At 51.9% G+C, this 26,344-nt stretch overlaps 2 protein-coding genes across 3 annotated transcripts in view; both read left to right on the top strand.

Moving 5' to 3' along the window:
• Nol6 (nucleolar protein 6) overlaps nt 1–7,976 on the top strand; it is an 11,810-nt gene extending 3,834 nt beyond the window's left edge. Inside the window, exons 4-26 of one of the 2 annotated variants that reach the window (XM_013351936.2) lie at nt 205–384; nt 625–793; nt 1,031–1,165; nt 1,258–1,421; nt 1,503–1,623; nt 1,798–1,856; nt 1,947–2,048; nt 2,203–2,318; nt 2,415–2,592; nt 2,721–2,843; nt 3,070–3,218; nt 3,304–3,379; nt 3,567–3,707; nt 3,825–3,942; nt 4,019–4,173; nt 4,335–4,498; nt 4,792–4,944; nt 5,219–5,316; nt 6,035–6,159; nt 6,276–6,365; nt 6,658–6,852; nt 6,960–7,061; nt 7,251–7,976. In XM_013351936.2, coding sequence (XP_013207390.1) covers nt 205–384; nt 625–793; nt 1,031–1,165; nt 1,258–1,421; nt 1,503–1,623; nt 1,798–1,856; nt 1,947–2,048; nt 2,203–2,318; nt 2,415–2,592; nt 2,721–2,843; nt 3,070–3,218; nt 3,304–3,379; nt 3,567–3,707; nt 3,825–3,942; nt 4,019–4,173; nt 4,335–4,498; nt 4,792–4,944; nt 5,219–5,316; nt 6,035–6,159; nt 6,276–6,365; nt 6,658–6,852; nt 6,960–7,061; nt 7,251–7,400 — 3,063 coding nt within the window. In that variant the 3' untranslated portion in view covers nt 7,401–7,976. Of the gene's footprint in view, nt 1–204; nt 385–624; nt 794–1,030; nt 1,166–1,257; nt 1,422–1,502; nt 1,624–1,797; nt 1,857–1,946; nt 2,049–2,202; nt 2,319–2,414; nt 2,593–2,720; nt 2,844–3,069; nt 3,219–3,303; nt 3,380–3,566; nt 3,708–3,824; nt 3,943–4,018; nt 4,174–4,334; nt 4,499–4,791; nt 4,945–5,218; nt 5,317–6,034; nt 6,160–6,275; nt 6,366–6,657; nt 6,853–6,959; nt 7,062–7,250 lie in introns of those variants that run through there. The other variant, XM_026786825.1, reaches the window with a different exon arrangement.
• Nucleotides 7,977–20,494: 12,518 nt separating this feature from the next.
• Nucleotides 20,495–25,382, top strand: Aqp3 (aquaporin 3 (Gill blood group)). The gene is made up of 6 exons (XM_005362002.3): nt 20,495–20,638; nt 23,446–23,572; nt 23,821–23,958; nt 24,276–24,394; nt 24,629–24,846; nt 24,941–25,382. Exons 1-6 carry the CDS (start codon nt 20,531–20,533, stop codon nt 25,107–25,109), a joined length of 879 nt encoding a protein of 292 aa, XP_005362059.1. The 5' UTR covers nt 20,495–20,530; the 3' UTR covers nt 25,110–25,382.
• Nucleotides 25,383–26,344: the final 962 nt, after the last annotated feature.

The raw sequence follows: 26,344 nt of genomic DNA, 5'->3' as shown, positions 1-26,344 counted from the left end.
TCGAAAAACCAAAAAAAAAAAAAAACCAAAAAAAAAAAAAACTAAATCTTAAATGTTTTTTTTTTAATCAAGTTGTCTTCATAGAGAAGGTATTTATGGAAGATTGAGAGTTTAGTTTTTAATATGCCGGTATGTTGTCTACTAGACATCGGGGCTTTGTGAGGAAGATAGTAGAATCCATGTGTTTCCTCTCTGTCCTTCCAGCTCACCGACCAGTCATGGCTCCCAGCTGGTGTTCGAGTGCCCCTCCACCAGGTGCCCTATGCTGTGAAGGGTTCCTTCCGCTTCCTGCCTCCGTCCCAGATCACTGTCGTGGGCAGCTACCTTCTGGGCACTTGTATCCGACCAGACGTCAACGTGGATGTGGCGCTGACCATGCCCAGGGTAAGGCCCGTGGTTTGGGGGTGTAGAGAGCCGCCACTCTGAGGGTAGCGTAGATGGGCCCTTGGTCCAGTTACTGTCCCTTTGAGCTCTTCGTCTGAACGTTGGCTATGATGCTCCCGTTGTTTTACGCACTCCTGAGTCGGTGATAATGCCCTGGGAATTAAGCCTAGCTTCGACCTAGCCCCTAGCTCCATAAGCACTTCTGTGTCTGACGTCTCTCTTTTTCCCTGACTCCTCCAGGAAATCTTCCAGGACAAAGACGGCCTGAACCAGCGCTACTTCCGCAAGCGAGCTCTTTACCTCGCTCACTTGGCTTACCACCTGGCCCAGGATCCTCTCTTTGGCAGTGTTCGCTTCTCTTACACCAGTGGCTGCCACCTGAAGCCCTCGCTGCTGCTGCGGCCACAGGGTGGGAGTCACCCACTGGGTTTGGTGCACAGTGTGGGGTGACAAATCCGAAGGGGGGTGGTCACAAGGTCCGAAAGGTCTAGAGAGTAGAAATAGGAGCCTTAAGGGGCAAGGTGAGAGGCATTGGTCTCAAATTATGAGGTGGAAAGTCACGGGTGCCCCAAGTATAAGGGGGTGGGGAGGGGATCCCTCTGGTTTCAGGAGTTGTAGGATGTCAGTATTCCTTGTTCCCGACTAGGGAAGGATGAGCGTCTGGTTACTGTACGCCTGCATCCGTGTCCTCCTTTGGACTTCTTCCGCCCTTGCCGCTTGCTGCCAACCAAGAACAATGTGCGTTCTGCCTGGTACCGAGGGCACAGTGCTCCGGAGAGTGGTCAGTAGGCACTGGTGTTGGAATGTGTTGGTGGACCGGGGTTTTGCGGAGGCTTTGTTCCTCACAGCTTCTATATATTTTTTCCTTGACAGCTAGCCCAGAGCCCCCCACACCCCACTATAACACATGGATCCTGCAGGATACAGCTCTTGAGTCCCAAATGCACCTACTATCCATTGTGTTGGGCTCTGCCCAGGGGCTGAAGGATGGTATAGCACTTCTGAAGGTTTGGCTGCGGCAGCGGGAGCTGGACAAGGTGAGCTGAAGGTGCCCTAGAGGCCTCCCCTCCCCGTGTTACGAGCTGCTTCTGAGCTCAGATCTGTTGTGACTCTTTCAGGGCCTGGGTGGATTTAATGGCTTCCTTATTTCCATGCTGGTTGCCTTCCTTGTGTCTAAACGCAAGATCCATACTACCATGAGCGGCTACCAGGTCCTGAGAAGTGTCCTGCAGTTTCTGGGTAAGGCAGCTAGATTGGGAAGGCCAGGGGTTCCACTTACCCTGGGGACCCAGCTCCTTTAGTTCCTTGTCACCAGATGAGAAACAAATAGGTATAGCCACCCGGGCTGTGGGAGGGTGTCCCTGCGGCTGGGTCCCAAGGGAAACCTCCTAACACCTCCCCTCTTCAATCTAGCCACTACAGATCTGACGGTCAACGGAATCAGTTTATCTCTGGGTTCAGATCCCTCCATGGTGAGTTATGGAAGGGCAGGGCTGTGCCAGGACCCGAAGGTAGCCCTGATTGGCCCGATTAGTCCTGACTGTCTTCTCTCTGCCTGGCAGCCAGTCCTGGCCGACTTCCACCAGGTCTTCCCAGTTGTGTTCCTGGACTCCACAGGCCACCTCAACCTCTGTGCCGATGTCACAGCTTCCACTTACAAGCAGGTACCTGTGGGCTCCTAGTCCTGTATCCTCCAGAGGTCCCAGCCCAGATGCTGTTCCTTTGTCAGACACTCCTCTCCAAAGAAGTAAGGTCAGATGTGACCCCTTCAGCCCATGAGGGTTACAGCTGCGGCCCCTCCTTCACCCTGTGGCCCAGGTGCAGCACGAGGCCCAGCTGTCCATGGCCTTGCTGGACAGCCAAGCTGACGATGGATTTCACTTGCTGTTGATGACTCCCAAACCCATGGTGCGGGCTTTTGACCACATTGTCCAGTGAGTTTGGGGCTGATACAGGCTGTGGGTCATTAGGGGGGAAGCAGCAAGGACCTAGTGGGTCCTGATTGGTCCTCTTCATCCTATGCCCTCCAGTCTCCGCCCACTGAGTCGTCTGCAGGCAGCATGTCACCGGCTAAAGCTCTGGCCAGAGCTACAGGACAATGGTGGGGACTATGTTTCGGCAGCTTTGGGCCCGCTAACCGCGATTTTGGAGCAGGGTCTGGGGTCCCGGCTGCACCTTCTGGCTCACTCTCGGCCTCCAGTCCCAGAGGTGAGACCGTGTATGATGGGGAGTTTGTGGGGTCCCAAGGGACACCAAAGACGGGCTGCCCAGCTGGCTAGTTTCTAGACCAGGCTGGGGGACGTTGGGGTTGAACTCGACCTTTTTATTCCCTACAGTGGGACATCAAGGAAGAGCCACCGAAGCACAAGGACTGTGGGACCCTGACCCTGGGGTTGCTCCTCCAGCCTGAGGGACTGACCAGTGTTCTTGACCTAGGTCCTGAGGCTGACCGGCCTGAGGTGTGCAGCCCCAGCCTGTCTGTGGGGAGGAGTGGGCGGGTCCCCCTCATGCTGCCCGAGCTGAGGCCTCTCATGGCGGAGCTTTCTGAGACAGTTTATTGTTTGCTTCAGTGCTTAGGATTGAGCCTAGGGCTTCGAGCGTGCTGGTAGGCAAGGCCTACCACTGCTACACCCTGACTCAGTCTTTCTTTCCTGATCTTTCCTCCCATCCTTTGCTTCTCCCCAGGCTGCTGACTTCCGTCAGTTCTGGGGGTCCCGCTCAGAACTGAGACGTTTCCAGGACGGAGCCATCCGGGAAGCTGTGGTCTGGGAGGCGGCCTCTGTTTCTGAGAAGCGCCTTATTCCTCAACAGGTGGTCACCCACCTCTTGGCACTGTGAGTGTTAGCATCTTCGTGCCAGGAGGCTGCTGTGGTCAGTGGACGTAGCCCCTGATGCCCTCATTGTATCTGTGTTCTTTAGCCATGCTGACATCCCAGATACCTGTGTCCACTATGTGGGTGGTTTCCTTGATGCATTGATCCAAGGCCCGAAAGAGGTAAGAGCCTGAGTCTGACCAAGTGATTGCAGTGTCACTGCAGGGCAAGACTGGAACGAACCTTTCCTACTGCAGCCAGCCTGCATCTTCTGTGTCCAGCAGGGGGTGCTGTGGTCCTGCAGGATCCTAGATGGTGCTGGGGTTCTGTAAGATCCAGACTTCTTCCTGAGTGTCTTCTCTTCTCCAGCTATCCAACACAGGTGAAGAAGCCCTGGCATTGGCTGTGCGTAGCTATGATGACCTCAGCCGCCTGCTGTGGGGGCTGGAAGGACTCCCACTCACCGTGTCTGCTGTTCAGGGAACTCACCCAGTGCTGCGCTATACAGAGGTGAGGTGGGGAGTCCCTTCCGGTTGGTGCCTCCCTCACACCTCTGTTCAGTCCCTTTTACCTCCTGTCTCTGGCTCTTCCTCCCTGCTAAAGTTATCGTCCTCATTTCTTCTATAGGTATTCCCTCCAACCCCGGTTCGGCCTGCCTATTCCTTCTACAAGCATCTCAAAGAGCGGGCTTCCCTGTTGCCCCGGCTGGATAAGCCCTGCCCAGCCTACGTGGAGCCTATGACTGGTAAGAGGGTTCTGGGGAGGGAGTGGGAGAGGCAGCAGGCTGCAGTATTAGATCTCTCGCCCCTTTTGTTCTTCAGTGGTTTGTCACCTCGAGGGCAGCGGGAAGTGGCCTCAGAATGCAGAGGCTGTGCAGCGGGTCCGAGCTGCCTTCCAGCTGCGCCTGGCAGAACTGTTGACACAGCAGCATCGGCTACAGTGCCGCGCCACTGCCACACACACTGACGTCCTCAAGGTCAGGCTGGTGCAGGCTGGGAAACCACAGAGAAGGGGCTCCAGGGATGTCCCTGTGGGTCGTGTGGTCCCTGCGGGTCGTGTGCTGGGGGCCCAGGGGTACAGGCAGCAGAGCACCCCCATGTGTTCTGACATCACTTCCTTTGCCACATCTTCCCACAGGATGGGTTTGTGTTCAGAATTCGAGTGGCCTATCAACGGGAGCCACAGATCCTGAAGGAGGTACGGAGCCCCGAGGGCATGATCTCTATGAGAGACACACCCGCCTCCCTCCGCCTTGAGAGAGAAACCAGGCTGTTGCCCCTGCTCACCAGTGCCCTGCATGGGTAAGGCTCCATGCATAAGCTCGTCTTGGATATAGGCCTTCCCCTGCCCCTGTTCTGCTCGCCTGGCTACCAGACTCTCTGAGAGGCCAGATAGCACGATAGCTCATTTGTAAATGGTGATACCGTTAGTAACAGCCTCCCAGGTGTTTGCCTGGCTAATATGCGATAGCACATGTAACACATTAGCACAAAGGCCAGCGTTGGGCAGGGGTCGAATGACTGTGGCTGTAGGGCTAAAACGCTGTGTGGGGCTCTGGGTTCCGGGCTCTCACTACCATACCTTCCTCTCCCAGACTCCAGCAGCAGCACCCGGCCTTCTCAGGTGTGGCCCGCCTGACCAAGCGGTGGGTACGTGCCCAGCTATTGGGTGATGGATTCACTGATGAGAGCCTGGATCTGGTGGCTGCTGCCCTCTTCCTGCACTCCGAGCCCTTCACCCCTCCCAGGTAGTTCCTCCAACATTTTTCTTACCCGGGAAGTTGCCCTTCGTGATGCAGTTCTTACTCTAAATGGGGGAGGGTGGCTACGTCCCCCATGAGGACAGTCCCAGACCCAGACTTCCCACAGTCTGCGCTAACGGATTGTAGAAGCCTGGGGAGGGGGATGTGAGGCCATGAGGACAGTCCCAGACCCAGACTTCCCACAGTCTGCGCTAACGGATTGTCGAAGCCTGGGAAGGGGGACGTGAGGCCTCATGTTCTTTCTCATCTGTCTGCTCAGCTCCCCACAGGTCGGCTTTCTTCGATTCCTTTACCTGGTCTCTACCTTTGATTGGAAGAACAACCCGCTCATTGTCAACCTCAACAGTGAACTGACTGGTAAGCGGTAGACTCGGGTCAGACTACTGGAAGAACTGCCCTTATAGATGGCACAGAAAGACAGACAGGATCTCCCTGGAATTCTGTCAGGGAAGCCTCCCAGGTCCCAGATGGCTAAGCCTAACTGTCTATCTTGGGGACTAGGATTGTCAGGAGGAAGAGACAACCCTCCCCCCCCCCCCGCCCCATGGAGTCTGGCTTAGAGAGCTTTGCCCATGTGGTCCATGACAAAATGGACCAGGCTGGTGAACAGGCCCCCCGGGGGCTGTGGAGAGAGGGGAGAGTGGAGAAAGGGTTCTTGAATGCTAGGTGAGAGGTCTTGTGGCCGGGGAGCAGGAAGTTAGGAAGTTAGACTGGGTGCCCACACCTTGGAGGTGGGATTGTTGGTTTCCCATTGTAATCTTAGGAGCTCTGGGTCTCAGCAGAGAACAGGGTGTCGGGTTCCTAATTCTCCAGGTGTGTGAGAGCCCAGGACGAGGGGGGCCTTGGGCAGGCCTCGGCTTGTGCAAGCCGGAGACTAGTCTAGGGGTGACAAGCAGGGGGAAACTCTGCCTCTGGGCTGGTGCTGGGAGATTAACACCCCACCCCATTGAGGCCATGTGGTGTCCCTTTCATAACCTTTGTCCTTTAGGAGAGAGGTATTGGAAAATTCCTATGATGGGCAGTTGCTAGTTACACGGTCTATGTGGGGCTGACATGGCATCCCCTCTATCTCTAGCTGAGGAGCAGGTAGAGATTCGAAGTAGTTTCCTGGCAGCTCGGACACAACTCCCGGTCATGGTCATCATTACTCCCCAGGACCGCAGAAGCTCTGTGTGGACGCAGGATAGACCCTCTGCCCAGGTTCAACCCCATACCTGTCCCAAAATTAAATTTTTTTTTCTAATACTGAAAAGAAAGGCCCAGGCCAAGCTCAAAGAACCATGGCCAGTCAATCTTGTGACTTTTCTGTGTCCCAGATCCTTCAGCAGCTCGTGATCCTGGCCGCTGAAGCCCTCCCTGTCCTAGAGAGGCAGCTGATGGATCCCCGGGGGCCTGGGGACATTAGGGTAAGCATCCGACTCAGGGTTAACTCCTAGGGCCAGAAGTCCAGAGTCAAGGGCTTCTCAGGGTACCCAGTTGCTCTGTGTGGTGAGACATGATACATAAAGGCTTTGAAGCTGCCATGGTGCCCGGCAGTGGTAGAGCCTGTCAGAAATCCTGGGCTCCAGCTGGCCCTGGCTGCTTCCCTCACTGGGACTTGCTGTTCTCACCTTCTGTGGGCACACAAGCCCTTAATGGATGACCAGGTGCTTGGGCGTGAGGTACGTGGAAGGGTAACTAACGTAAAGGCTTCCGTAGACAGTGTTCCGGCCACCCTTAGACATGTACGATGTACTGATCCGCCTGACTCCCCGCCACATTCCCCGGCACCGACAAGCCGTGGACTCTCCAGCTGCCTCCTTCTGCCGGGGTCTGCTCAGTGAGCCAGGGCCTTCGTCTCTGATGCCTGTCCTGGGCTACGATCCCCCTCAGCTCTATCTGGCAGAGCTCAGGGTAAGTTGTAAAGGACTGGCGAGCCTGGGGAGTGTTCAGGGGCGCTGGAACCATGGAGGAGGTCCTAGGTGCCTGTAGTGATCTTGTTTGTGTTCTGTCCCTTCCAGGAGGCCTTTGGAGATCTGGCGCTTTTCTTCTATGACCAGCATGGTGGGGAGGTGATCGGTGTCCTCTGGAAGCCCACCAGCTTCCAGCCCCAGCCCTTTAAGGTATGCTGACCAGTGACTGTCAACACATTGCTGAGTGTGCACACGTGGTTCTCTGAGGGTATGCCTTTCCGTGTGGCCCTGGGCCAAGTACATGTCAGGGCTCATATGCCTGTCCACACTGCCCCCGACCTTGCAGCTCAGTGTGTGCTTTGGTGACACCCAACTCAAACTTACTCTCTGATTCTTCAGGCCTCCAATGTAAAGGGACGCATGGTGGTGTCTCGAGGTGGGGAGCTTGTGATGGTGCCCAACATAGAGGCAATCTTGGAGGACTTTGCGGTGTTGGGTGAAGGCCTGGTACAGTCTGTAGAGGCTCGAAGCGAGAGATGGACTGTGTGACTCCAGCATTGACGAGCAGTAGGAGGACCATGGGACCTTGGACGTCTGGAGCAGCCTGTTGTGGGCAGCCGCTGCTTTATGGACACTTGAGAAAGCCTTGCCAGATTTTTCAGTTCTGTGCTTTAGCGCTGGGGCGGGGGCCATGGTGTCTTGTGTCCCCAGACCTGACCAACCAAATTCTCGGAAGAGGAGGAGCCAGCTCAGAGGAAACTGAATCCACCAGATCCTTTTGCCTATCAGTTCCGAATCAGCCTGGACTGTTTTTTCTTCACTTTTGTTTCTCTCTCGATCTTCATTTTGAAACAGTTGAAGGACATGTGCCTACCTGGTGTGGAGGCCAGGTCCTCATCCCACTGGCAGGACATACATGCCCAGATAGCAGTGTGCCTTCAGATCTTTAGATAGGACCCCAGAGAAGTATGGCCGTTCCTGAAGGTCACAGCACCAACACTGTACAGTGGAAAAGGGGTTGTGCGTGTATGAATAGAGCCCATTGAACAACCGCAGTGCCTTTCCGTGTTAGTGCTACTGCCTCCCAGCAGAGTAACAGTGGGGAGAAGACCTGGACCAGACAGGGCCAGACAGGGCCGGGTGTGTAGAGTTGAGGGGGATTCTCCAGTCCAGAAGGAATGCATACAGCACTGGGTGATGCTGCCTGGCCTCAGTGTGAGTCCTGCCTGTCCTTTGCGGCTGCCTATCATTCCTCATGACTGTGCTATACACCTGCTCTCACCTGCTCTCCGGGAGCTCTGAGTGAGGCAGGATGCTGCCTCTCAGCCTGATCCAGCCCACTTCTGACAGCCACTCCCTTCTTTTTTCTCCTAATCCTGGATGGTTTTTTTAGACTCAGCTCAAATAGCACCCCTCCTAGTCCCTGCCCTCACCCCAGCCTGAGGTGCGCTTTCCCTCTTGTGAACGGCGAATGCAGCTGCTCCTTGTTGAGTTCACTTGGCAGGCATGCATACCGGTGCGCACTGTCTGTTGTCTGGAACTCTGATTTGAGATTAAATTGCTTAATGCTTTCTGGGCACCTGACTTGTCTTTCCTTATGATTTTAGCCTGCTGTGTAAGAAAGGTCCGGGAGGACAGAGAGCATGCTGAACACAGACGATGTGTGCTCCTCACAGCACCTAGAATGGGGCTCAGGGAGGAGACGGATGTGTATAAAAGGAGCACCTAGCCCAAGCAAGGGGAGACGGCACCACCAGGAGCCAGAACTTGTGGACTATGCCTAGAGCAGGGAGGAGGTGGCACTGAAAGAAAGCCCAAGACTAACTAGGTGTAGTGATGTCACATAACCTTTAACCCCAGCACTCAAGAGGCAGAGCCAGGCAGATCTCTTGAGTTTAATTCTAGCCTGGTCTACAGAGTGAGTTTCAGGACAGCAGGGGCTACACAGAGAAACCCTGTCTCTTTCAAGCAAAAAACAGAAGCTGGAGAAATGGTTCAGTACTTAAGAGACACTGACTGCTTTTCGAGAGGTCCTTAGTTCAGTTCCCTGCAACCACATGGTGGCTCTCAACCTTCTATAACTAGTTCCGTGGGATGCGATGCCCTCTGGTGTGCAGACATACATGCAGACAGCATCCATATATATAACATACATAAATAAGCCATCACTGTTACAGTTAGGTGTTGGTTTTCACATTTTTTCTTTTTTTAAAAATATTTATTTATTTATTGTGTATACAATATTCTGTCTGTGTGTATGCTGCAGGCCAGAAGAGGGCACCAGACCCCATTACAGATGGTTGTGAGCCACCATGTGGTTGCTGGGAATTGAACTCAGGACCTTTGGAAGAGCAGGCAATGCTCTTAACCTCTGAGCCATCTCTCCAGTCCCTTCTTAGTCTTTTGAGACAGTGTCCTGTGTAGCCCAGGCTGGCCTTGAATTCACTGTGTAATAGGTGAGCCTGGCATTGAATTATTCTTGAGTCTCCTGCTTCTGCCTCCCAAGTGCTGGGATTATGAGTATATGTCATGCCTGGCTTGACTTCCATATTTTGTGTAGAAATGTGGCTATATAATCATACCAGTCCTATAAAGGAGGTACTATAAAGGAGGTTATATAGATCATGTGAAGAAGCACCTGTGTCAGGCAGTGATGGTGCACGCCTTTAATCCCAGCACTTGGGAGACACAGGCAGGCCCATCTCTGAATTGGAGGCCAATCTAGATTTAAGAGAGTTCCAGGACAGCCAGGGCTACACACAGAAACCCTGTCTTGAAAAACCAAAGCAGGGCTGGGGGGAGGGGCGGTGGGGGAGAAAGAAAAGGTTTTTTTTTTTTTAATTTTTTTCCGAGACAGGGTTTCTCTGTAGCTTTGGAGCCTGTCCTGGCACTAGCTCTTGTAGATCAGGCTGGCCTCGAACTCACAGAGATCCACCTGCCTCTGCCTCCCGAGTGCTGGGATTAAAGGCATGCGCCACCACTGCCCGGCCAAGAAAAGGCATTTTTAACTCCTTTCTGAATGAGGAATCAGGCTCAGTGCTGGGTGGGATCAGTAGTGCATAGATAACCAGTAGGCTCCACCATGGTGAGAAGCCACGTGCTGGAAGGAACTCTGTTTCCAGTTTTGTCTTTGTGCACTTTATCCTGTCCCTGCTGTCATTAGACAGCTCAGCCCAGGTTTGAAATTAGCAGAGGAGATTTGATGGATTGGATTCTACATCTCTGTTATATAGATCATGTGAAGAAGCACCTGTGTCAGCGCCTTATCCTTATAAATCCCTGTAGCCATGGTCTAGGGTTGCCCTTGGCTTGTCTCTGCCCCTTTGCCTTTGGTTCCTTGGTCTATTTCTGCACAATTCCTCTGTGGGCTCTAAGGAAATTCAGGATTGGCTGGCCCTTTTCAAAACCATCCTGTTTCATCCCCAGGGTGGCTTCAGGCCCTTGTACAAGTCCAGTTCTGGATGGTTCAGTTGGAGGAAGAGGTGGGTAGTGTGGCCTGGAGGCAGGTCTATAGCAGGCTGGGGGTCTATAGCAAACAGGTGGCAGATCTGTAGTAGGTGGCCCTGGGCGGTATAGATGCCAGAAACCATCAGAACTTGGGCCTCCTTCGGCCTGACTCACTCTTGCCATCAATAGAAGGCACAGAACAATGACCTCGTTGAGTGCTCTCTGCATGCCCAAGTGGTGAAAGAAGAGGCTGTGTTCTCAGAAACCCAAGGAGCCATACCACACTTTCCCGCACACTGCTCTAGCCTGAGCCAGGGCGGGAAGCCCAAGCTTTCACTTAAATCCCTCACAAGGCAGCTCCAACCTGTTTTCCTCAGATCTCCGGGAGGCAAGGCAAGAAATGACTCTGCCCTGACTCTTTGCTACAGTGCTCCATGACACCTGTGTGGCCACTCATGTCTCAGTCCACCGGGGCATCTGAAGAGGGAGCGGGGAGGGAGGCTTCACTCAGAGAAAGCCTTTGTGTGTGTGTGTGTGTGTGTGTGTGCTAGAGGTGGTGTTGGGGGTCCATCCCCATGGGGTCACCGGCCTCTGCATGTTCTTCAGTGCAGGTGGACAGGTAGGGTCGTTTGATCTCCGGCATGGTCCTGTGTGCAGCAAGTAGGCATAGCACATGTACACACACACACACACATCTTTATGCCTTGGTCTGTGTGTACAGCACAAGGAATCTCCGCAAAGAGGGACATCTGACTTCAGAGTTCAGGTCAGGTAAGAGGCAGGAATGTAGGAAGCCTGGACTTCTTCCTGTGGCTCCGAGAAAAGCTGTTCCCTTTGGGAGGGGGGGATGTTCGGACTTCCAAAGTACTGACAATTCAAATCCTCTTTTGTTCCATGTGGAGAACCCCGAAAGGGGCCTCTTCCCTGGCTACAATATGGTCAGCCTCCTCTCAATCCAAATCTTAGTTGAAGCCCCGATTTTCTGCCACCCAGCTCCTTACTTTGGAAGAAAAAGCACAGTGCCCCTGAAACCCAGGGGTCTGAGAATCAGGTTACACTCAATGGAGTCCTAGAGTCAGATTTGAGCTAACCAGACTCTCCCCAATATATATGTCACCCCCCAGCATCCGGTACTTGTGAGTCAGGTATTAATCCAGGTGAGTGATAAGGGAGAGGAGAATCGTGAGGTCCTGAGTCACCCTGCTTTCCACGGGAAAGGCCACTGCCCATCAGCCTGCTTCAGGCAAGGGGGTGGCACCTCGGATTACCCCCCCCCCCCGGAACTAAGTGGGACCCAGGAAAGGGGCGTTCCAGAGGGAGACTTCCTCTTGCTCCTCAACTTCTGAGGGGTGGGTGGGGAGCATAGTTTTTCTGGTTTATATGCGGTTCAGCCGTGTAGGAACTTGTCCAGGGAAGCACCGGGAGTTGGGGGTAAGGCTCCAAGCTTCTCTGGCCGGGCCGAACCTGCCATTCGGGCCAAGGGGTGAGGTGAGGTGAGATGTGGTGAGGGGGACGAAGGAGAGAAAGGCCTGAGCGCTAGGTCTGTCCAGAGGCAGACAAGGAGGGTGCGTCTCAGCTCAGGCCCAAACTTCTGTCCCTGAGAAGCAAGACCTAGTTTTCCTCTACTTCACAAGACAGAGCTTGAAATTCCCAAGAACTGAAGAGGTTGATTTGGCCTCGACTGAAGGGCAGCACTGAGATCCAGTGGCAGTCAAAGTGTGGCTGAAAAAGATACACAGAAGCTGGGAGGTGGTGGCGCAGGCCTTTAATCTCAGCACTCAGGAGGCAGAGGCAGGTGGATCTCTGTGAGTTTGAGGCCAGCCTGGTCCACAAGAGCTAGTGCTGGGACAGGCTTCAAAGCTACAGAGAAACCCTGTCTCGAAAAACCGAAAAACAAAACAAAACAAAACAAAACAAAAAAAAAAAAAAAAAAAAAAAAAAAAAAAAAAAAAACCAAAGAGATTAGGCTTCCTGGCCTTTCTCTAATCTTCCCTCCACAAAATGCCTCCTCCCATCTCCAAACTTCTCAGCCCACTGACCCCAGATCTAGAAGTTTCTGAACTCCGACTGTAGAATCTCCCAGTGTTCCCTGTCCCTCCCATGGAGCCTTTCCCTGTGACTCCTCACCCTCTGGGCAGGCGGCTGCTACCCTGTAATCAGCAGCCAGCCTGGGCTGGGATGAGGCGGAGCCAGCCTGGGTTGGGATGAGGCGGGAGGGACTGGGACACAGGCAGCACCCGTGTAGCCTTTTTGGCATGTCAGTCACATATGGTATTTCCTTCTGTGAAATTCCTATGAACATATCTTCTGTTGTGAGGGCCTTCATGGTACCGTGGCCCAGCTGGCCTCTGTTCAGCCCTCAGCTCCAGCTCTTTTCCACTTCCTTCCGCCCTCCTCACTTGGCCTCCCGAATCTTCTAGTCCTCAAACAATTTCCATACATCTGACCTACTCTATCCCTGCTAGACCATCCCTGCTCACACCCAGAAACCCATGTATTCTTCCGCGGGAAGCCCAGCGGTTAGTCTAGCCCTTCTTTTCCCGGCTGCAGGGGTAGAGCTAGCTTAGACCCAGGAAACGTGTGAGCATTTCTACTTTCTTCACCGCTGGTCTTGACCTCTCATCTTATGGAAGAGCCCTCTTGCCTTGAAGAGCTTCCCTGTCGATGAGAAGGAAGTGAGGAAATCAGAAGGCGGGGCTTCGGGGATCTGGTTCCCAAGAGGCAAGCTAGAGCCCTCCAGACATCCTAGACCTGCTCCAGCGATGGCCTCCTTTGTGTCAACTCTGTTTATTAGCTCTTCTTCCCCAAGTGGCTGGCACCGAGTAGGCGAAAATGTTCAGCTGCTTGTCTTCACAACTTTCAACAGATTTCCCCCTCACCTGCCTTTGGGGCTTTCCAAACACCAGACCCAGACCAGGTCCAGGCAGGGACACACTCAAATATGCCCATGGGTGCTCATATGCACACATGGATCCCCATAAATACTGACATGGCATGACACATCTGAGCATGCGTCTGGATGTACGTGGCTATTCATACATGAATACACGTGCCTAAAAATCTAGTTTTTGGGCATGACCCTGGATGAGAGTGTGGTACACAAAGCCTGAAATATTCTTTTCTCCCTCCCTCCCTTCCTCTTTCCTTCCCTCCCTCCTTCTCTCCTTTTTCATTTTTTTAAAATATTTATTTATTTATTTATTATGTATACAACATTCTGCCTTGATGTATGCCCGCACGCCAGAGCAGGGCGCCAGATCTCAGTACAGATGGTTGTGAGCCACCATGTGGTTGCTGGGAATTGAACTCAGGACCTCTGGAAGAGCAGCCAGTATTCCTAACCTCTGAGCCATCTCTCCAGCCCCTCCTTTTTCATTTTTTTGAGACAGGGTTTCTCTGTGTAGCCCTGGCTGTCCTGGAACCCATTCTGTAGACAAGGCTGGTCTCCAACTCAAAGGTCAACCTGCCTCTGTCCCTCGAATGCTGAGAGTAAATATGAACATCACTACTACCTGGCTCTGAAATACTTTTTGTTTTGTTTTTTTCAAAACAAGGTTTCTCTGTGTAGCTTTGGAGCCTGTCTTGGAATTCACCAAGACCGGGCTGATCTCAAACTCTTAGAGATTAGCCTGCCTCTGCCTCCCAAGTGGTAGGATTAAAGGCATGTGCCACCATAACCAGGCTGAATATTCTTTTTTTAAAAATATTTATTTATTTATTATGTATACAATATTCTCTGTGTGTGTATTCCTGCAGGTCAGAAGAGGACACCAGACCCCTTTACAGATGGTTGTGAGCTACCATGTGGTTGCTGGGAATTGAACTCAGGACCTTTGGAAGAGCAGGCAATGCTCTTAACGTCTGAGCCATCTCTCCAGCCCCAGGCTGAACATTCTTAATACTATCCGACCCTTCTGAGGTCCTAGGGTTGCTTCCAAATGAAACTTCCATGGAATTAAAGAAAATGAGACGCTTAGGGGCTTCCAAGGATCAGTGGCCTGACCAAAACTTCACATGGCCTCCAGCTCCAGGGATCTGCTGCTTCCTTCTGGCCTCTGTAGGTAGCTATAATCACTTATGTGCACATACACACATTTTTAAGTAAAAAAAAATTTTTTTAAAAAAATATTTATCTGCCAGGAGGTGGTGGTGCACACCTTTAATCAATCCCACCATGGTAAATAAAGATGTATTTTAGGGGTTCAGGGCAACCAGACACACAAATGGTACACATACGGGGCTAGTTCCAGGACAGGCTCCAAAGCCACAGAGAAACCCTGTCTCGAAAAACCAAACAAAAAAAAAACAAAACAAAACAAAAAAAACACAAATGGTACACAGACATATGTGCTGGCAAAACACCCTTACACATAAAAACTAAATAAGTAGAAATCTTTTTAAGTCGGACGGGGTGATGCAGGCACCCGAGAGGCAGAGGCAGGTGAGTTCAAGGCCAGGCTTCGCCAGAACAGTTAGAGTTACACAGAGAAGCCCTGTCGAAAGAAAGGAAGGAAGGTTAAAAACCAATTGCTTATTTCTTTTTAAAGATTTGTTTGTTTTATGTCTACGGGTGTTTTGTCTTCATGTACACATGTACTCCTGAAAAGTCCCTCAGATTTCAGGGGATTGCAGTTACAGATGGTTGTGAGCCTCCATGTGAGTGCTGGGAATTGAACCTGGGACCTCTGGGAGACTAGTAAATGCTCTTAACTGCTGAGCCATCTCTCCAGCCCACCAAACACCGATTTTGACCTGCTCTGTTTTGGATCTGGGCCAGCTCACCCCTTCTTAGGCACCCTGAATGTCCCCCACTCCCAGAAGGTCACCCTATTGATGCTGACCTTAGTAAGGACATGGCATAGTGTACAACAGCCCAGAACTCCGGGACTCAAACATCCTCCTGCCTCTGGAGTTCCTGGGACTATAGGCATGTGTCACCATGCCCAGAAAAATATGCTTTTTTAAAATTTTTATGTATATGTGTGTTTATATATATGCATGTGTGTGCAGGTGCCTGGGGAGACCAGAAGAAAGAACTCCTTTGGAGCTTGAGTTCCAGTTGTGAGACTCCTGACTGCTGTAGATGCTGGCAACAGAACTCAAGTCCTTTGGAAAAGAGGCAAGCACTCTTCACTATTGAGCCATCTCTTCAGGTCTCAGGCTGTTCTCATTCAGAACAAAAAAAATCTGGGGGGCAGGAAATGAAGGGTGTGTCATCCTTACCCCTTGAAAGGCCCCAGCCAGCTCCTCTGGTCCAGCAGGCTCTGACTTGCATCTTTTAGCCCATCCCTAGGCTGGGAACCCACTCCTCAAGCTCTGACCTTGAAGGAGTCATGGCCTCCCACAGTAGGATGGGCTTCTAGGCCCTGTCCCTAACTCAAACTCTTGCTTGGGTGAGACATAGGCCTTGCTCAGATGCCCAAGGAAGAGCCCCACTTCCTGCTTGCCTACCTAGAGCTCTCAGAGGAGCTGGCTGGCTACTTGCTCTCAATCTTGGCTGTCCTTTCCAAAGTGCAAGTGGGAGCCCAGAGGGCTCCAGGTAAGCTGTGTGACTCAGAGGGTTGGGACTTTAGCCAGGCGCCTCTTCTCTGTGACTTTCTGGGGCGGGTACCAATCACATTAGCTATACGGACAATGATGTCCCAGAGTTACTCAGCCATGAACGAGGGGATCTCCCTTCTACCCCACACTCAGGCCAGCCTGGTACTTCCGTATGTGCAGCCTTCATCCTCTCTCTCCCAGGTGTATAAGAGCTGACGGGAATAAGGGGCCTTTGGAAGACATCCTTCTTCTCCTACAAGTAGGGTCCTCTTTCATCCATGAAGGAGTAGGAAGGCCCATGTTTGGAGTGTGTGGATACCATGCTCGTGGAAGGGAACAAGGAGCTCAAATGCCCTTGTTTCACTTACTAACTGTGTGCCTTCCTATGTCTAGAGGAGCGGGGTGGGGTATGAAGAAGATGCTCTGTGTTGATCTGCAACCCCAGGATTCTAGACAGGTGCATCCATACAGACAGTGTAGAACTGTTCACATATAAGTACATGGAGATCTATGAGAATAAGGCACACATATCCAAGCTTGTAACACCCTCCCTCATGCACTCCTATGTATGAATTCATGATCCTGGGCCCTCATAGCACTTGGGTACATACATTATACATGAACACACATTCACACACATACGTGTACCTTTTTTTCTCCCTTGCTCTGGTTCCTAGGCTAGTCTAGGGTGGGTAAGGTGGGGGATAGGGTGCTGTGGACTGGTTTCTCTCTCTCTCTCTCTCTCTCTCTCTCTTTCTTTCTTTTTTTTTCTTTTTTGGAGACATGATCTCTGTATGTAGTCCTGGCTGTCCTGGAGCTTGCTACGTAGACCAGGCTGGCCTTGAACTCAGAGATTCTCCCAAGTGCTGGGATTAAAGGCATTCATCACTACGCTGGGATCTCTTGTCTCCTATTTGTGTTGAGGAATTCCTGCCTTCTGCATCTTTGCAGATCCACCCGAGGCAATGACAGGCCTAGAAGCCCAGAGGCACGGCAAGGGCGGAGAGCAGAGGGCGTTTTGGCAGGAGATGTCCCCACTCCCATAAACCACAGCTGGAGCTCTGGCACCAGTTGAGTCACAGGCTAGCAATACGGCCAGCAGGCAGGCACTCAGTGATGGCTGCCTGATTCACTGTGGGGCCTCCCAGCCCAGCGGGAGAGGGTTTCTGGGAAAGGGATAGCTCGTGGGCCAAGGACTATGAGAGGCTTCACGTATTGGCTCCAGATACCTGTGAGCCTCCGGGCAGGTTCTTGTGTAATCCCTTAAGCAAAGTGAAGTTACTGTAGGTGAGACTGTCACCACAAGCTGTGTGTGCATGTATGTGTGTACATGGATATGCATGTATGCGACTGAGCAGTTGTCAATCTCTCTTGTGTGTTGCTAATCCTCAACCTTAGGATTTTCTCCTAAGCACTTTCTTTTTTCCTTTTGAGGTAGGTTCTTACCCGGTAACTTTGGCAGGCCTGGAAGTTGTTATATAGGCTTACCTCAAATTCACAGAAATCTGCCTGCCTCTGCCTCCCATGTGCTGGGATTAAGGGTCTTGGTAACACCAGTGTCTGATTTTTTTCTTCCTTTTTTTTTTGGTACTTTTGTTTTCATGTTTATTTATTTGTTTGTTTGTTTTGGTTTTATGAGACAGCGTTTCTTGGTAGCATGGGAACCTGTCCTAGAGCTCTGTAGACCCAGGCTGGCCTCGAGCTCACAGAGATCTGCCCGTCTCTGCCTTCTGAGTGCCAGAATGAAAGGTGTGCGCCACCACCGCCCAACTTGCTTTTACATTTATTTATGGAGGGGGCCACATGGCACAGTGCAGGTGTGAAGGCAGGCCGGTTCTCTCCCTCCACCATGGGGGTCACTGGAACTGAACTCAGCTCCTGGGCCTGGAGGAGAGCCTGTTTACCTGCTCAGTCTCCTCAACACTCTCTTCTGTTATTTGAGCAAAGGTCTCACACCTCCAGCAAGTGCTCAGACTTGAAGTGAAGCCAAGAATGACCTTCAACTCCTGACCCTCTTGCCCCCACCTCCCAAGTGCTGGTGTGTAAGGCCCTTAAGAAGTAAAGCGTGCCCCCCCCCTTTCAAGTGGTTTCACGTGGTAATCTTTGTTTCAAGGACAGCCATTCCCCAGGGCCTTTTGCTCACCCAGATTTAATCCTCCTGAAAAATGCAGTTTCTTTGGCCTTCCCTGACAATAGCTGCTTCTGAAAGCAATCTTCTCTCCCAGTCGTACCAGAGCAGGCCTTAGGCCACTAAACCTGTTTCCAGTTGATGAGTTGATCAGTTGATTGATTTATCTTTTTGTTGCCAGGGATCAAACTCGAGACCCTGGACAGGCTAGGTCAGTATTTTACCATTGAATTACACTTCTCAGTCCAATTTCCCAATCACTAAATGAAATTGGGTATAGAGGTTCATGTCTATAGCCCAGACCTGAGGTTTAGGCAAGAGGTTACCAAGAGTGAGTTCAAGGCCAGTTTGGAGCACAGTTTGAGTAACTTTGTCTCATAAACAAACAAACAAACAAGTCAATCAAATAAAAAACCAAGGTGAATAGGTAAATAAATGTAGCACCCGGTGGGGGTGGGGTTCAATAGCAGAATACGTGCTTAGCACGCTGCTCTCTAGGCCCTGGGTTTTAATCCAGAGCACTGGAGGAAAATGAAGAAAAGAAAGAAAAAGGCAGGAAGGAAGGAAGGAAGGAAGGAAGGAAGGAAGGAAGGAAGGAAGGAAGGAAGGCAGGCAGCACTGAGAGAGGGATGCTCCCCTGACCAATGCATTGTCTGATGCATTCTTGCAGTTTGTTGGAGGTTCTCTCTCTCTCTCTCTCTCTCTCTCTCTCTCTCTCTCTCTCTCTCTCTCTGTCCATAGTTTAGATTTTTGAGACATAGACTTTCTTTTTTGGGGTGTGTGTGGGGGGAAGGGATTGAGACAGGGTCTCACTGTAGCTCTGGCTGTCCTGGAATCCTCTGTGTAGACCAGACCAGGCTGTCCTGGAACTCACAGAGATCCACATACTTCTACTTCCTGAGTGCTGGGATTAAATGTGAGCACAATCATTTTATTTTTTATTTTGTTGTTTTTGAGACAGGTTTTTGTGTGTGTAGCCTTGGCTGTCCTGGAACTCAGACCATAGACCGTGCTGGCCTTGAATTCAGAGATCCTTCTTTCTCTGTCCACCACCATCCAGCTATTTTTATTATTTTAAATTATGTGTCTGTTGTCAGTTTGCCCACATGAGTGAAGGAGCCCACAGAGATATAAACAGGATCTCCTGGAGTTGGTGGTTATGAGCTGCCGGTCTTTAAGACAACATGCCTTGAACTTGTAAACTTCCTGTTGTCCTCCCAAGTAGCTGGGGAAACTCTCTGTTTTTGATATGGTCTCATTATGAAGCCTAGGCTGGTTCTAAATTCACAATTGTCCTGCCTCCATCCCCTGAGTGCTGGAATTACAGGTCTGTGCCATGATAACTGGCTCAGTTTAATCTCTCTTTTAAAAAATTAATTAATTATGCCAGATGTACTGGCACATGCCTTTAATCCTAGCACCTGGGAGGCAGAGGCAGGCAGCGGATCTCTGCAAATTTAAAGACCAGTCTACATGGTGACCGAGTTCCTGGTCAGCCAGGGCTACACAATAAGATGCTGTCTCCAAAAATAAATAAATAAATAAATGAATAAATAAATAAATTAATTAAAAAAATGTATGTGTGGAACACACCACTAGCAATGTGTAGGATAACTCTCTCCTGCCTTCAGGTACGTTTCAGGGATTGACAGGTCCACCATGATAAGCCCTGTTCCTGCTGAGCCATCTCCTGGCCCCCAGTTTAATCCCTCAAAAGGATAGGTTTACTTCTGACAGGTGGTCAATCAGGTGGGGAAAGGAGAGGGTTAAAAACAGCTGGAATTCACCCTGCTGGCATGATGATGTGGCATGTCAGGACAATCTTAGCTCAGCTTTAGGAGCCACTGGTATAGTGCAAGGAAGCCCCACAAGAGAAAGTCCAGGTACCCCAGCCGGCATGTGCACATCCGAGGTCATCTGACCAGGCACACATGACATATGCCATGTTAACACAGCTATGGACATAACCGACCAACACATACAATGTGTGACTTGTTCCTAGAGCACAAGAAGGGCTGGTGAATTCTGGTTAGAACTCAGCACGCTTGTGCCCGCCAGGGGAGGTACTGTGAGTTCTCTTCCCACTTGGGGCCCATAGCCTTTTCAGCCGCCTGACTGAGGACCTGCTTGTAGCATCTTGTAGCAAGCTGGTTCCTCTCCAGCATTTACATATTACAGGTTTCACTCAGAGCGTGAGACGATGCCCACAAGACTCACTGTAAACTCAGGAGATCGTTTTTCTCACTTCGGGTCATTTTTTCACAGGACTTCAGGCCTCCCCTAAATTGACTCCTTCCCCTAAGTGCCCTCCAGAGCCAACCCACCCTTACAGCTCTTTCGAATCTTCCTCACCAGCTCCTGTCACCCTCCAGCGCCCCTAGGCTGGGCGGTGGGTGGTGGCTGCTCTCTCCGCCCCGGCAGGACTCTGCGGTGAGGTTCTGCGGGCGGGGCTGCTCTCCCGTGCACATAAAAGGGCGCCACCTAGGCTCCGGGCCACCACCGCTCTCGGTGCCGGCCGCTAGTCACTTCTCGCCCCCGCGTCCGACCGCGTTGCTGCCTTGCCATGGGTCGACAGAAGGAGTTGGTGAACCGTTGCGGGGAGATGCTCCATATCCGCTACCGGCTGCTTCGCCAGGCGCTGGCGGAGTGCCTGGGGACCCTCATCCTTGTGGTGAGTGCAGGGAAGTGAACAGCCCTTTCTCTTTCCAGTCCCGCGCTCCCCAACTCCTTATTCACCCCAGGGACAGTTTTTCAAGGCAGACCCGTCCAGATTCCCCAGCTCCGCTCTCCAGGCTTAACCCTCAGGGGTCAAGCTGACCTCCGAAGCCCTTGTCTTCACAGTTCTAAAAGTCAGCTCCTGACAGCCCTGACTCTTGAGAATGAACGTGTTCCCCCTGGAGACCCAGATCACAGGCTGCCAGCAGGGTCACCCCTACAGCTTGGGACCGCCAGGCCTTTCTCTGTCCAGTCTTCCAGCTTCCCAGAGCCCCAGCCCCAGCACACAGTGAAGGCAAACGATCCCCTCATTAGGTTATTTGGGTCTTGGGTGTCTGGCCCCTAATGAATAATTAAGCCTCAGAAAGTCCAAAAGTTGCAGCGAAGGGAGGACAGATTACCACAGGTGGGGGCAGAGGGCGCAGGTCTCTTGGGCTGCGAGCAAAATTGGAAGAAAGAATGTCCTGAAGATAGGCGGCTGTGGAGGAAAACAGGGCCCTGACAGAGGACTTAGGGCCCTAGGGCCCTATGGGTGTGTGTGTGTCTAAGTTTATTTCCCTCACGCCATAGTACCAGGTCTTGTCTGCGGCCCATTGCTTTCAGCGTCTTTGCAGAGGATTGCTGGCCGTTGGATCCTTCCTCTGCCTCTCTGTTGTTTTGGGGAGGTTTCTGCGGTTTTGCCCTGAGTTGTTCTGGGTAACTCTGGGTGCATTTTTCGGGTCTGTCAGGCAGTTACGGTGTTCATTTCCTGTCCCAGTTACTCTGATTTTCAGCTGTTCATGCCGTTTCGTTACATTTGTTTCCCCTGAGTCTCTTCTGAATTAAGTGGCCCCTTTGCAGTGGCTGGGTTGAGTTTCAGTGCTCCTCACTCCCCCAGTGCTCCCCACTCCCCCAGTCCTCGATAATATAGATCAGTTAAATGAGGCTTCATGGGGAGAAGAGGGCCCAAACTTGCCTCTGACTTCACAGACTAGTGGCCTATTGGTTGTCCCTCTTCCCTCTCTTCCCTCTGCGAAGAAGGGAATGGGGGGGGGGCACTATCATCTTGCTGCTGTTCCCTATCTTGATTTGTGAGTCCTGTCACCTGTTTTGGAGCAACAAGGACAAGGGAGGTGGCTTCCACTTCACAGGGGGCCTCGGTATTCCTCCCCAAGTCTCAGGTCAACTCCTACTAAAAGAATAGCAGCCCTCACCGAGTCCCAGGATCACCGGGCTTATCGTGGACCACAAAGAGAGGGTGCTGGATTTGTGGCGAGGGCTTCCAGGCTCAGGGAGTTGGGAGGGATCAGGTGTCAGTGGAAAGCAGAGCTGGGGTGGGTGGGCAGGCCTAGGGGTACCCTAATGGATGAGGGCTTGCTTGTATAGTTGTTGTTGGGGACCCAGAACCTTGCAGTGTCGAGTCCAGGTTGTCTCTGGGGGTGAGAAAAGCCCCTCTGAGGTCTATAGTTGGGTGGGGTGAGGGGCTAGCTGAGAACCTGGAGATTGGGGTGAGGGGGGTGGAGAAGGAAGAGGAAGATTAGCCCCAAGGTGGTGGAACTGGCTCTGATAGCTCCTCCTCCCAAGACTTCTTGGCATGAAGCCAGGTGTCAGCCTGAGCTTAGGCCAGGGTCTGGCTGGGCATGGTGCCCCAGACCTCCATATGAGGCCACCCTGTACTCACTCTTACCACCTCTAACCTTTGCTTTACCTGCTTGCTCACCTTTGACCCGCATCAGCGCCAGGGGCTTCCCCTGCATCATCCTTCTGAGTGATAGTAATCGGTGCTTAACAACTCAGTACATGGCACGGCACGGGCCTATTGGAATTAATGGAGCACAGCCTGCTGGCCAGCAGGGCACTTTTTTTTTTTTTTTTAAACAGGGTCTCTCTACATGGCCCTGGTTTTCTTGGAACTCCCTAAGCAGACCAGGCTGGCCTTGAACTCATAGACATTTACTTGCTTCTGCCTGATTTACTGGAATCAGGCCCAGGTCATTAACACTTAGTTATGGAGATGTGAGAAAGAGACCCAGGTCTGGGCTGAAGGAGCTTTGAGGGACACTAGAGGCTCAGGACAACAGCACTTTACAGTTGGTAGAGAGTATTTTCCCTCTTGAACATATGTTATGTCCTGTACATGCTGAACTTGAGGGACCCTAGTCTCTTAGTCCCTCTATCCTGGGTAGGAGGGTAGAACAGATCTCACTGGGGTTAGGGAGAAAAGCCTCTTAAAACCTCGTATTTGGGACCCTTGAGGTCTGCGTGGGAATCCAGGGGGCAGAGGGCTGGAGCAGGAAGGGGAAGATTGGCCTGGGAGGTGCCTATAGGGACAGATGAGGGAAGAGTGTGGGGAGGGAGAGCCAGGCCCTCTGCTTTTCTAGACTCAGGAGTGAGTTCTCCCTCCACTCTCCGTGTTCCCCATCACCTCCACAGTGACCTCCGCTTTGGAACAGCATGCAGGCAGGAGAGGGTATGGCCTACCTCTGTGTGCTAGGTCTGGAGGACACAGACAGAAACTGCTATAGTGACAGCTCCTCCCAGGCTCTTCTGGGACTGAGGAAAAACCCGGGAATATTGTTCAACCCTCTGGGTTCCCAGTCATCTGTCCATTATTAGTCTTTCCACAGGGCTCTGCTGTGTTCAAGATGTAGCATCGCGGGCGAAGGACTCGCAATTAAAGCAGGAGGGATTTGGGTTAGGTTCCAGGAAGGACCTCATGTCTTCTCTGATGGCTGGTGTTGCTTAGTCTCAACGGGACCTCATTTGCTCTGTTTTCTGACACAGATGTTTGGCTGTGGCTCCGTGGCTCAGGTGGTGCTCAGTCGGGGCACCCATGGTGGCTTCCTCACCATCAACTTGGCTTTTGGCTTCGCTGTCACCCTTGCCATCTTGGTGGCCGGCCAAGTGTCTGGTAAGTCCACATCGTCATTTCCAACAAGTGTCTGTCTAGAGAGCAGAGAGAGAGGGGCATCCCCACGTGCGGGTTCGAACGGCGCCCTCAGCTGTGGGACCTTTGGATCAGAGATTATCAGTCTGTGGCATAGTCCAACTGCCATGCGGGCCAAGCAAACCTTCCTGCACCCCAGAAGGGAGGAGCTCTGGGAGCCCTGGCCTCCCCGTGGTGGTGGGCTGTAGCTAACTGGTTCTATCCCTGCTCAGGAGCCCACTTGAACCCCGCTGTGACCTTTGCCATGTGCTTCCTGGCACGTGAGCCCTGGATCAAGCTGCCCATCTACACACTGGCACAGACACTGGGGGCCTTCTTGGGCGCTGGGATCGTTTTTGGGCTGTACTACGGTAAGCATTCCCCATCCTGCCCTTCTTCTCCCCTGCACTTTCCCTCTTTAAGTACCTGTTGGCACCAGTCCCATTGATGACAGCTGAGGCCTGCCCAGGCCCAGAGCTCATGACTCATTCATTAACACTCAGACCCACGTTGGGGGCTCTAAGGGAAAGAAACAAGTTGGGCAACAACAATTTCAGGTCCTCCACCCCACCCCGCCTTCTGTGCCTCTACAGTAATATGCTTACCCATGACCCCTGGCAGGGTGGGGAGGACAGGTCTGAGAGGGGAGGCCCTGCCCTCACTCACAATGCGTCTAATCTGTCACCAGATGCAATCTGGGGCTTTGCCAACAATGAACTTATCGTCTCCGGCCCCAATGGCACAGCTGGCATCTTTGCCACCTACCCGTCCGGACACTTGGACATGGTCAATGGCTTCTTTGATCAGGTATGAACTGGGGACATGTAAGGCAAATGCAGAGGAACAGGCTTGTTTTGGACGACACTCCTTGGTTGTAGCAGGATTTCTCAGTTTGTGGGAACCCCAACCTCAGAACACGGTGGCAGGTCTTTTATAAAGCATGGAGCGTCCCTCTGAACTGCAAGCATGCTAGGATTAGCCAGGGCAAGGCAGAGGGTAGGGGAAGGAACTGTGCCTCACCTTGTTTTCTCTGCTCTCCAGTTCATAGGCACAGCCTCCCTCATCGTGTGTGTGCTGGCCATTGTCGACCCCTACAACAACCCTGTCCCCCGTGGCCTGGAGGCCTTCACCGTGGGCCTTGTGGTCCTGGTCATTGGAACCTCCATGGGCTTCAATTCTGGCTATGCTGTCAACCCTGCCCGTGACTTTGGCCCGCGTCTTTTCACCGCTCTAGCTGGCTGGGGTTCAGAAGTCTTCACGTGAGTACCGCGGTCACTCACTCCGCTTAGCTTGTCTTTACTCTACCCTGCCTACCCACCTACCTGTCTCTGATTACCTGTGTCTGCCTTCCAGGACCGGCCGGCATTGGTGGTGGGTACCTATCGTCTCTCCGCTCCTCGGTTCCATTGCCGGCGTCTTTGTGTACCAGCTCATGATTGGATGCCACCTGGAGCAGCCCCCACCCTCCACGGAGGCGGAGAATGTGAAGCTGGCTCATGTGAAGCACAAGGAACAGATCTGAGTGGGCAGCAGCCATGCCCACTCTTCACTCAAGTACCCACCTTGTGTGGGCCACTCCCTGAGAGCCCCCTGTGATACCTCTCACAGACTAAGACGCTACCCATACCTGCCCCTGCTGGGTGGCCCTTACAGAATCTCTACTGAACTCTGCCCAATAAGACATTTGGTCCCCATTCTTAAGCCAAAGTAGGATATCAAGCAGGACCAAACATCCTTTTGTTTTCAAAAGGAAAAGAATGTGTGTGTGTGTGTGTGTGTGTGTGTGTGTGTGTTTGTGTGTGTGTGTACAGGCATTCATGTGTGTTTCCAGACATGCTGTTTTCCAGACATTCAGGGCAAGGGACCAAATTTTCAAAACAGACCCTAACAGTTCAAGGGAGCCCCGGAAAAGGGAGTGAGCTATAAGGAAAGTATCGGTGTGTACATGCTTCAGGGGCTCCATGCGGAGGGGGACCCAGAAGTGTGTTTCTGAGTATGTGTGTCCGCTCTTTTTTTTTTTTTTTTTACAGTGGGTTTCTAGGCTGTAGGAGGGGGGAAATGATAAGAGGGGCATAGCTCACAGTTGGAGCTGTGATCCCTGAGTAGGGGCTGTGTATGTATTTCTATCATAAGATAGGCATTGGGATGGGGATCAAGTCCAGGCCATAAATTTCATATTTTCTTTTTTTAAAATATATAAATATATACATACATACATACATATATATATATGTTACAATCTTAGGAATAGGGGAGACTCCTTCTTAAAGGTGTTTTTCCTTCCTTTAATCTTCCAATCAACAATGTACTGTTGACTTTTATAAAAAAAATAAAATGTATGCATAAAACAGGAAATGTGCCTTTGTGCTTGTTTTTTATTTGTTTTGGGACAGAGTCTATGTAGCCCTGGCTATCCTGGGCTCACTACATAGACCAGGCTAACCTTGAACTCAGAGAGATGCCCTGCTACTACAACATAGTCTCTGTTTCTGGAACTCGTATTGGAGCCTTGGTGGTTTTTGATCACAAACTCCCAGGTGTCTCTAGTCTAGAGTCAAATCTCAGCTTGTATTCAGGGATCCCCAGCTTCTACCCTCTTGAGTATCCTCCGAATTCTCCCATCTCATTCCCCTCCCCAGGAAGGAAATTTGGAGCCCCCAAGGCAGGCAGCTCTGCCTGGAGAACTGATAGGGTTAGTCCCCTATGGCTCGGAGAGGCCAATCAGACTGGGGACCTCCACAGCTGTGTGAGCTCCTT

This window comes from Microtus ochrogaster, linkage group LG5 (genome assembly GCF_000317375.1).
Source record: "Microtus ochrogaster isolate Prairie Vole_2 linkage group LG5, MicOch1.0, whole genome shotgun sequence".
Lineage (NCBI taxonomy): Eukaryota > Metazoa > Chordata > Mammalia > Rodentia > Cricetidae > Microtus > Microtus ochrogaster.
This window is presented reverse-complemented; position numbering and strand designations above follow the sequence as displayed.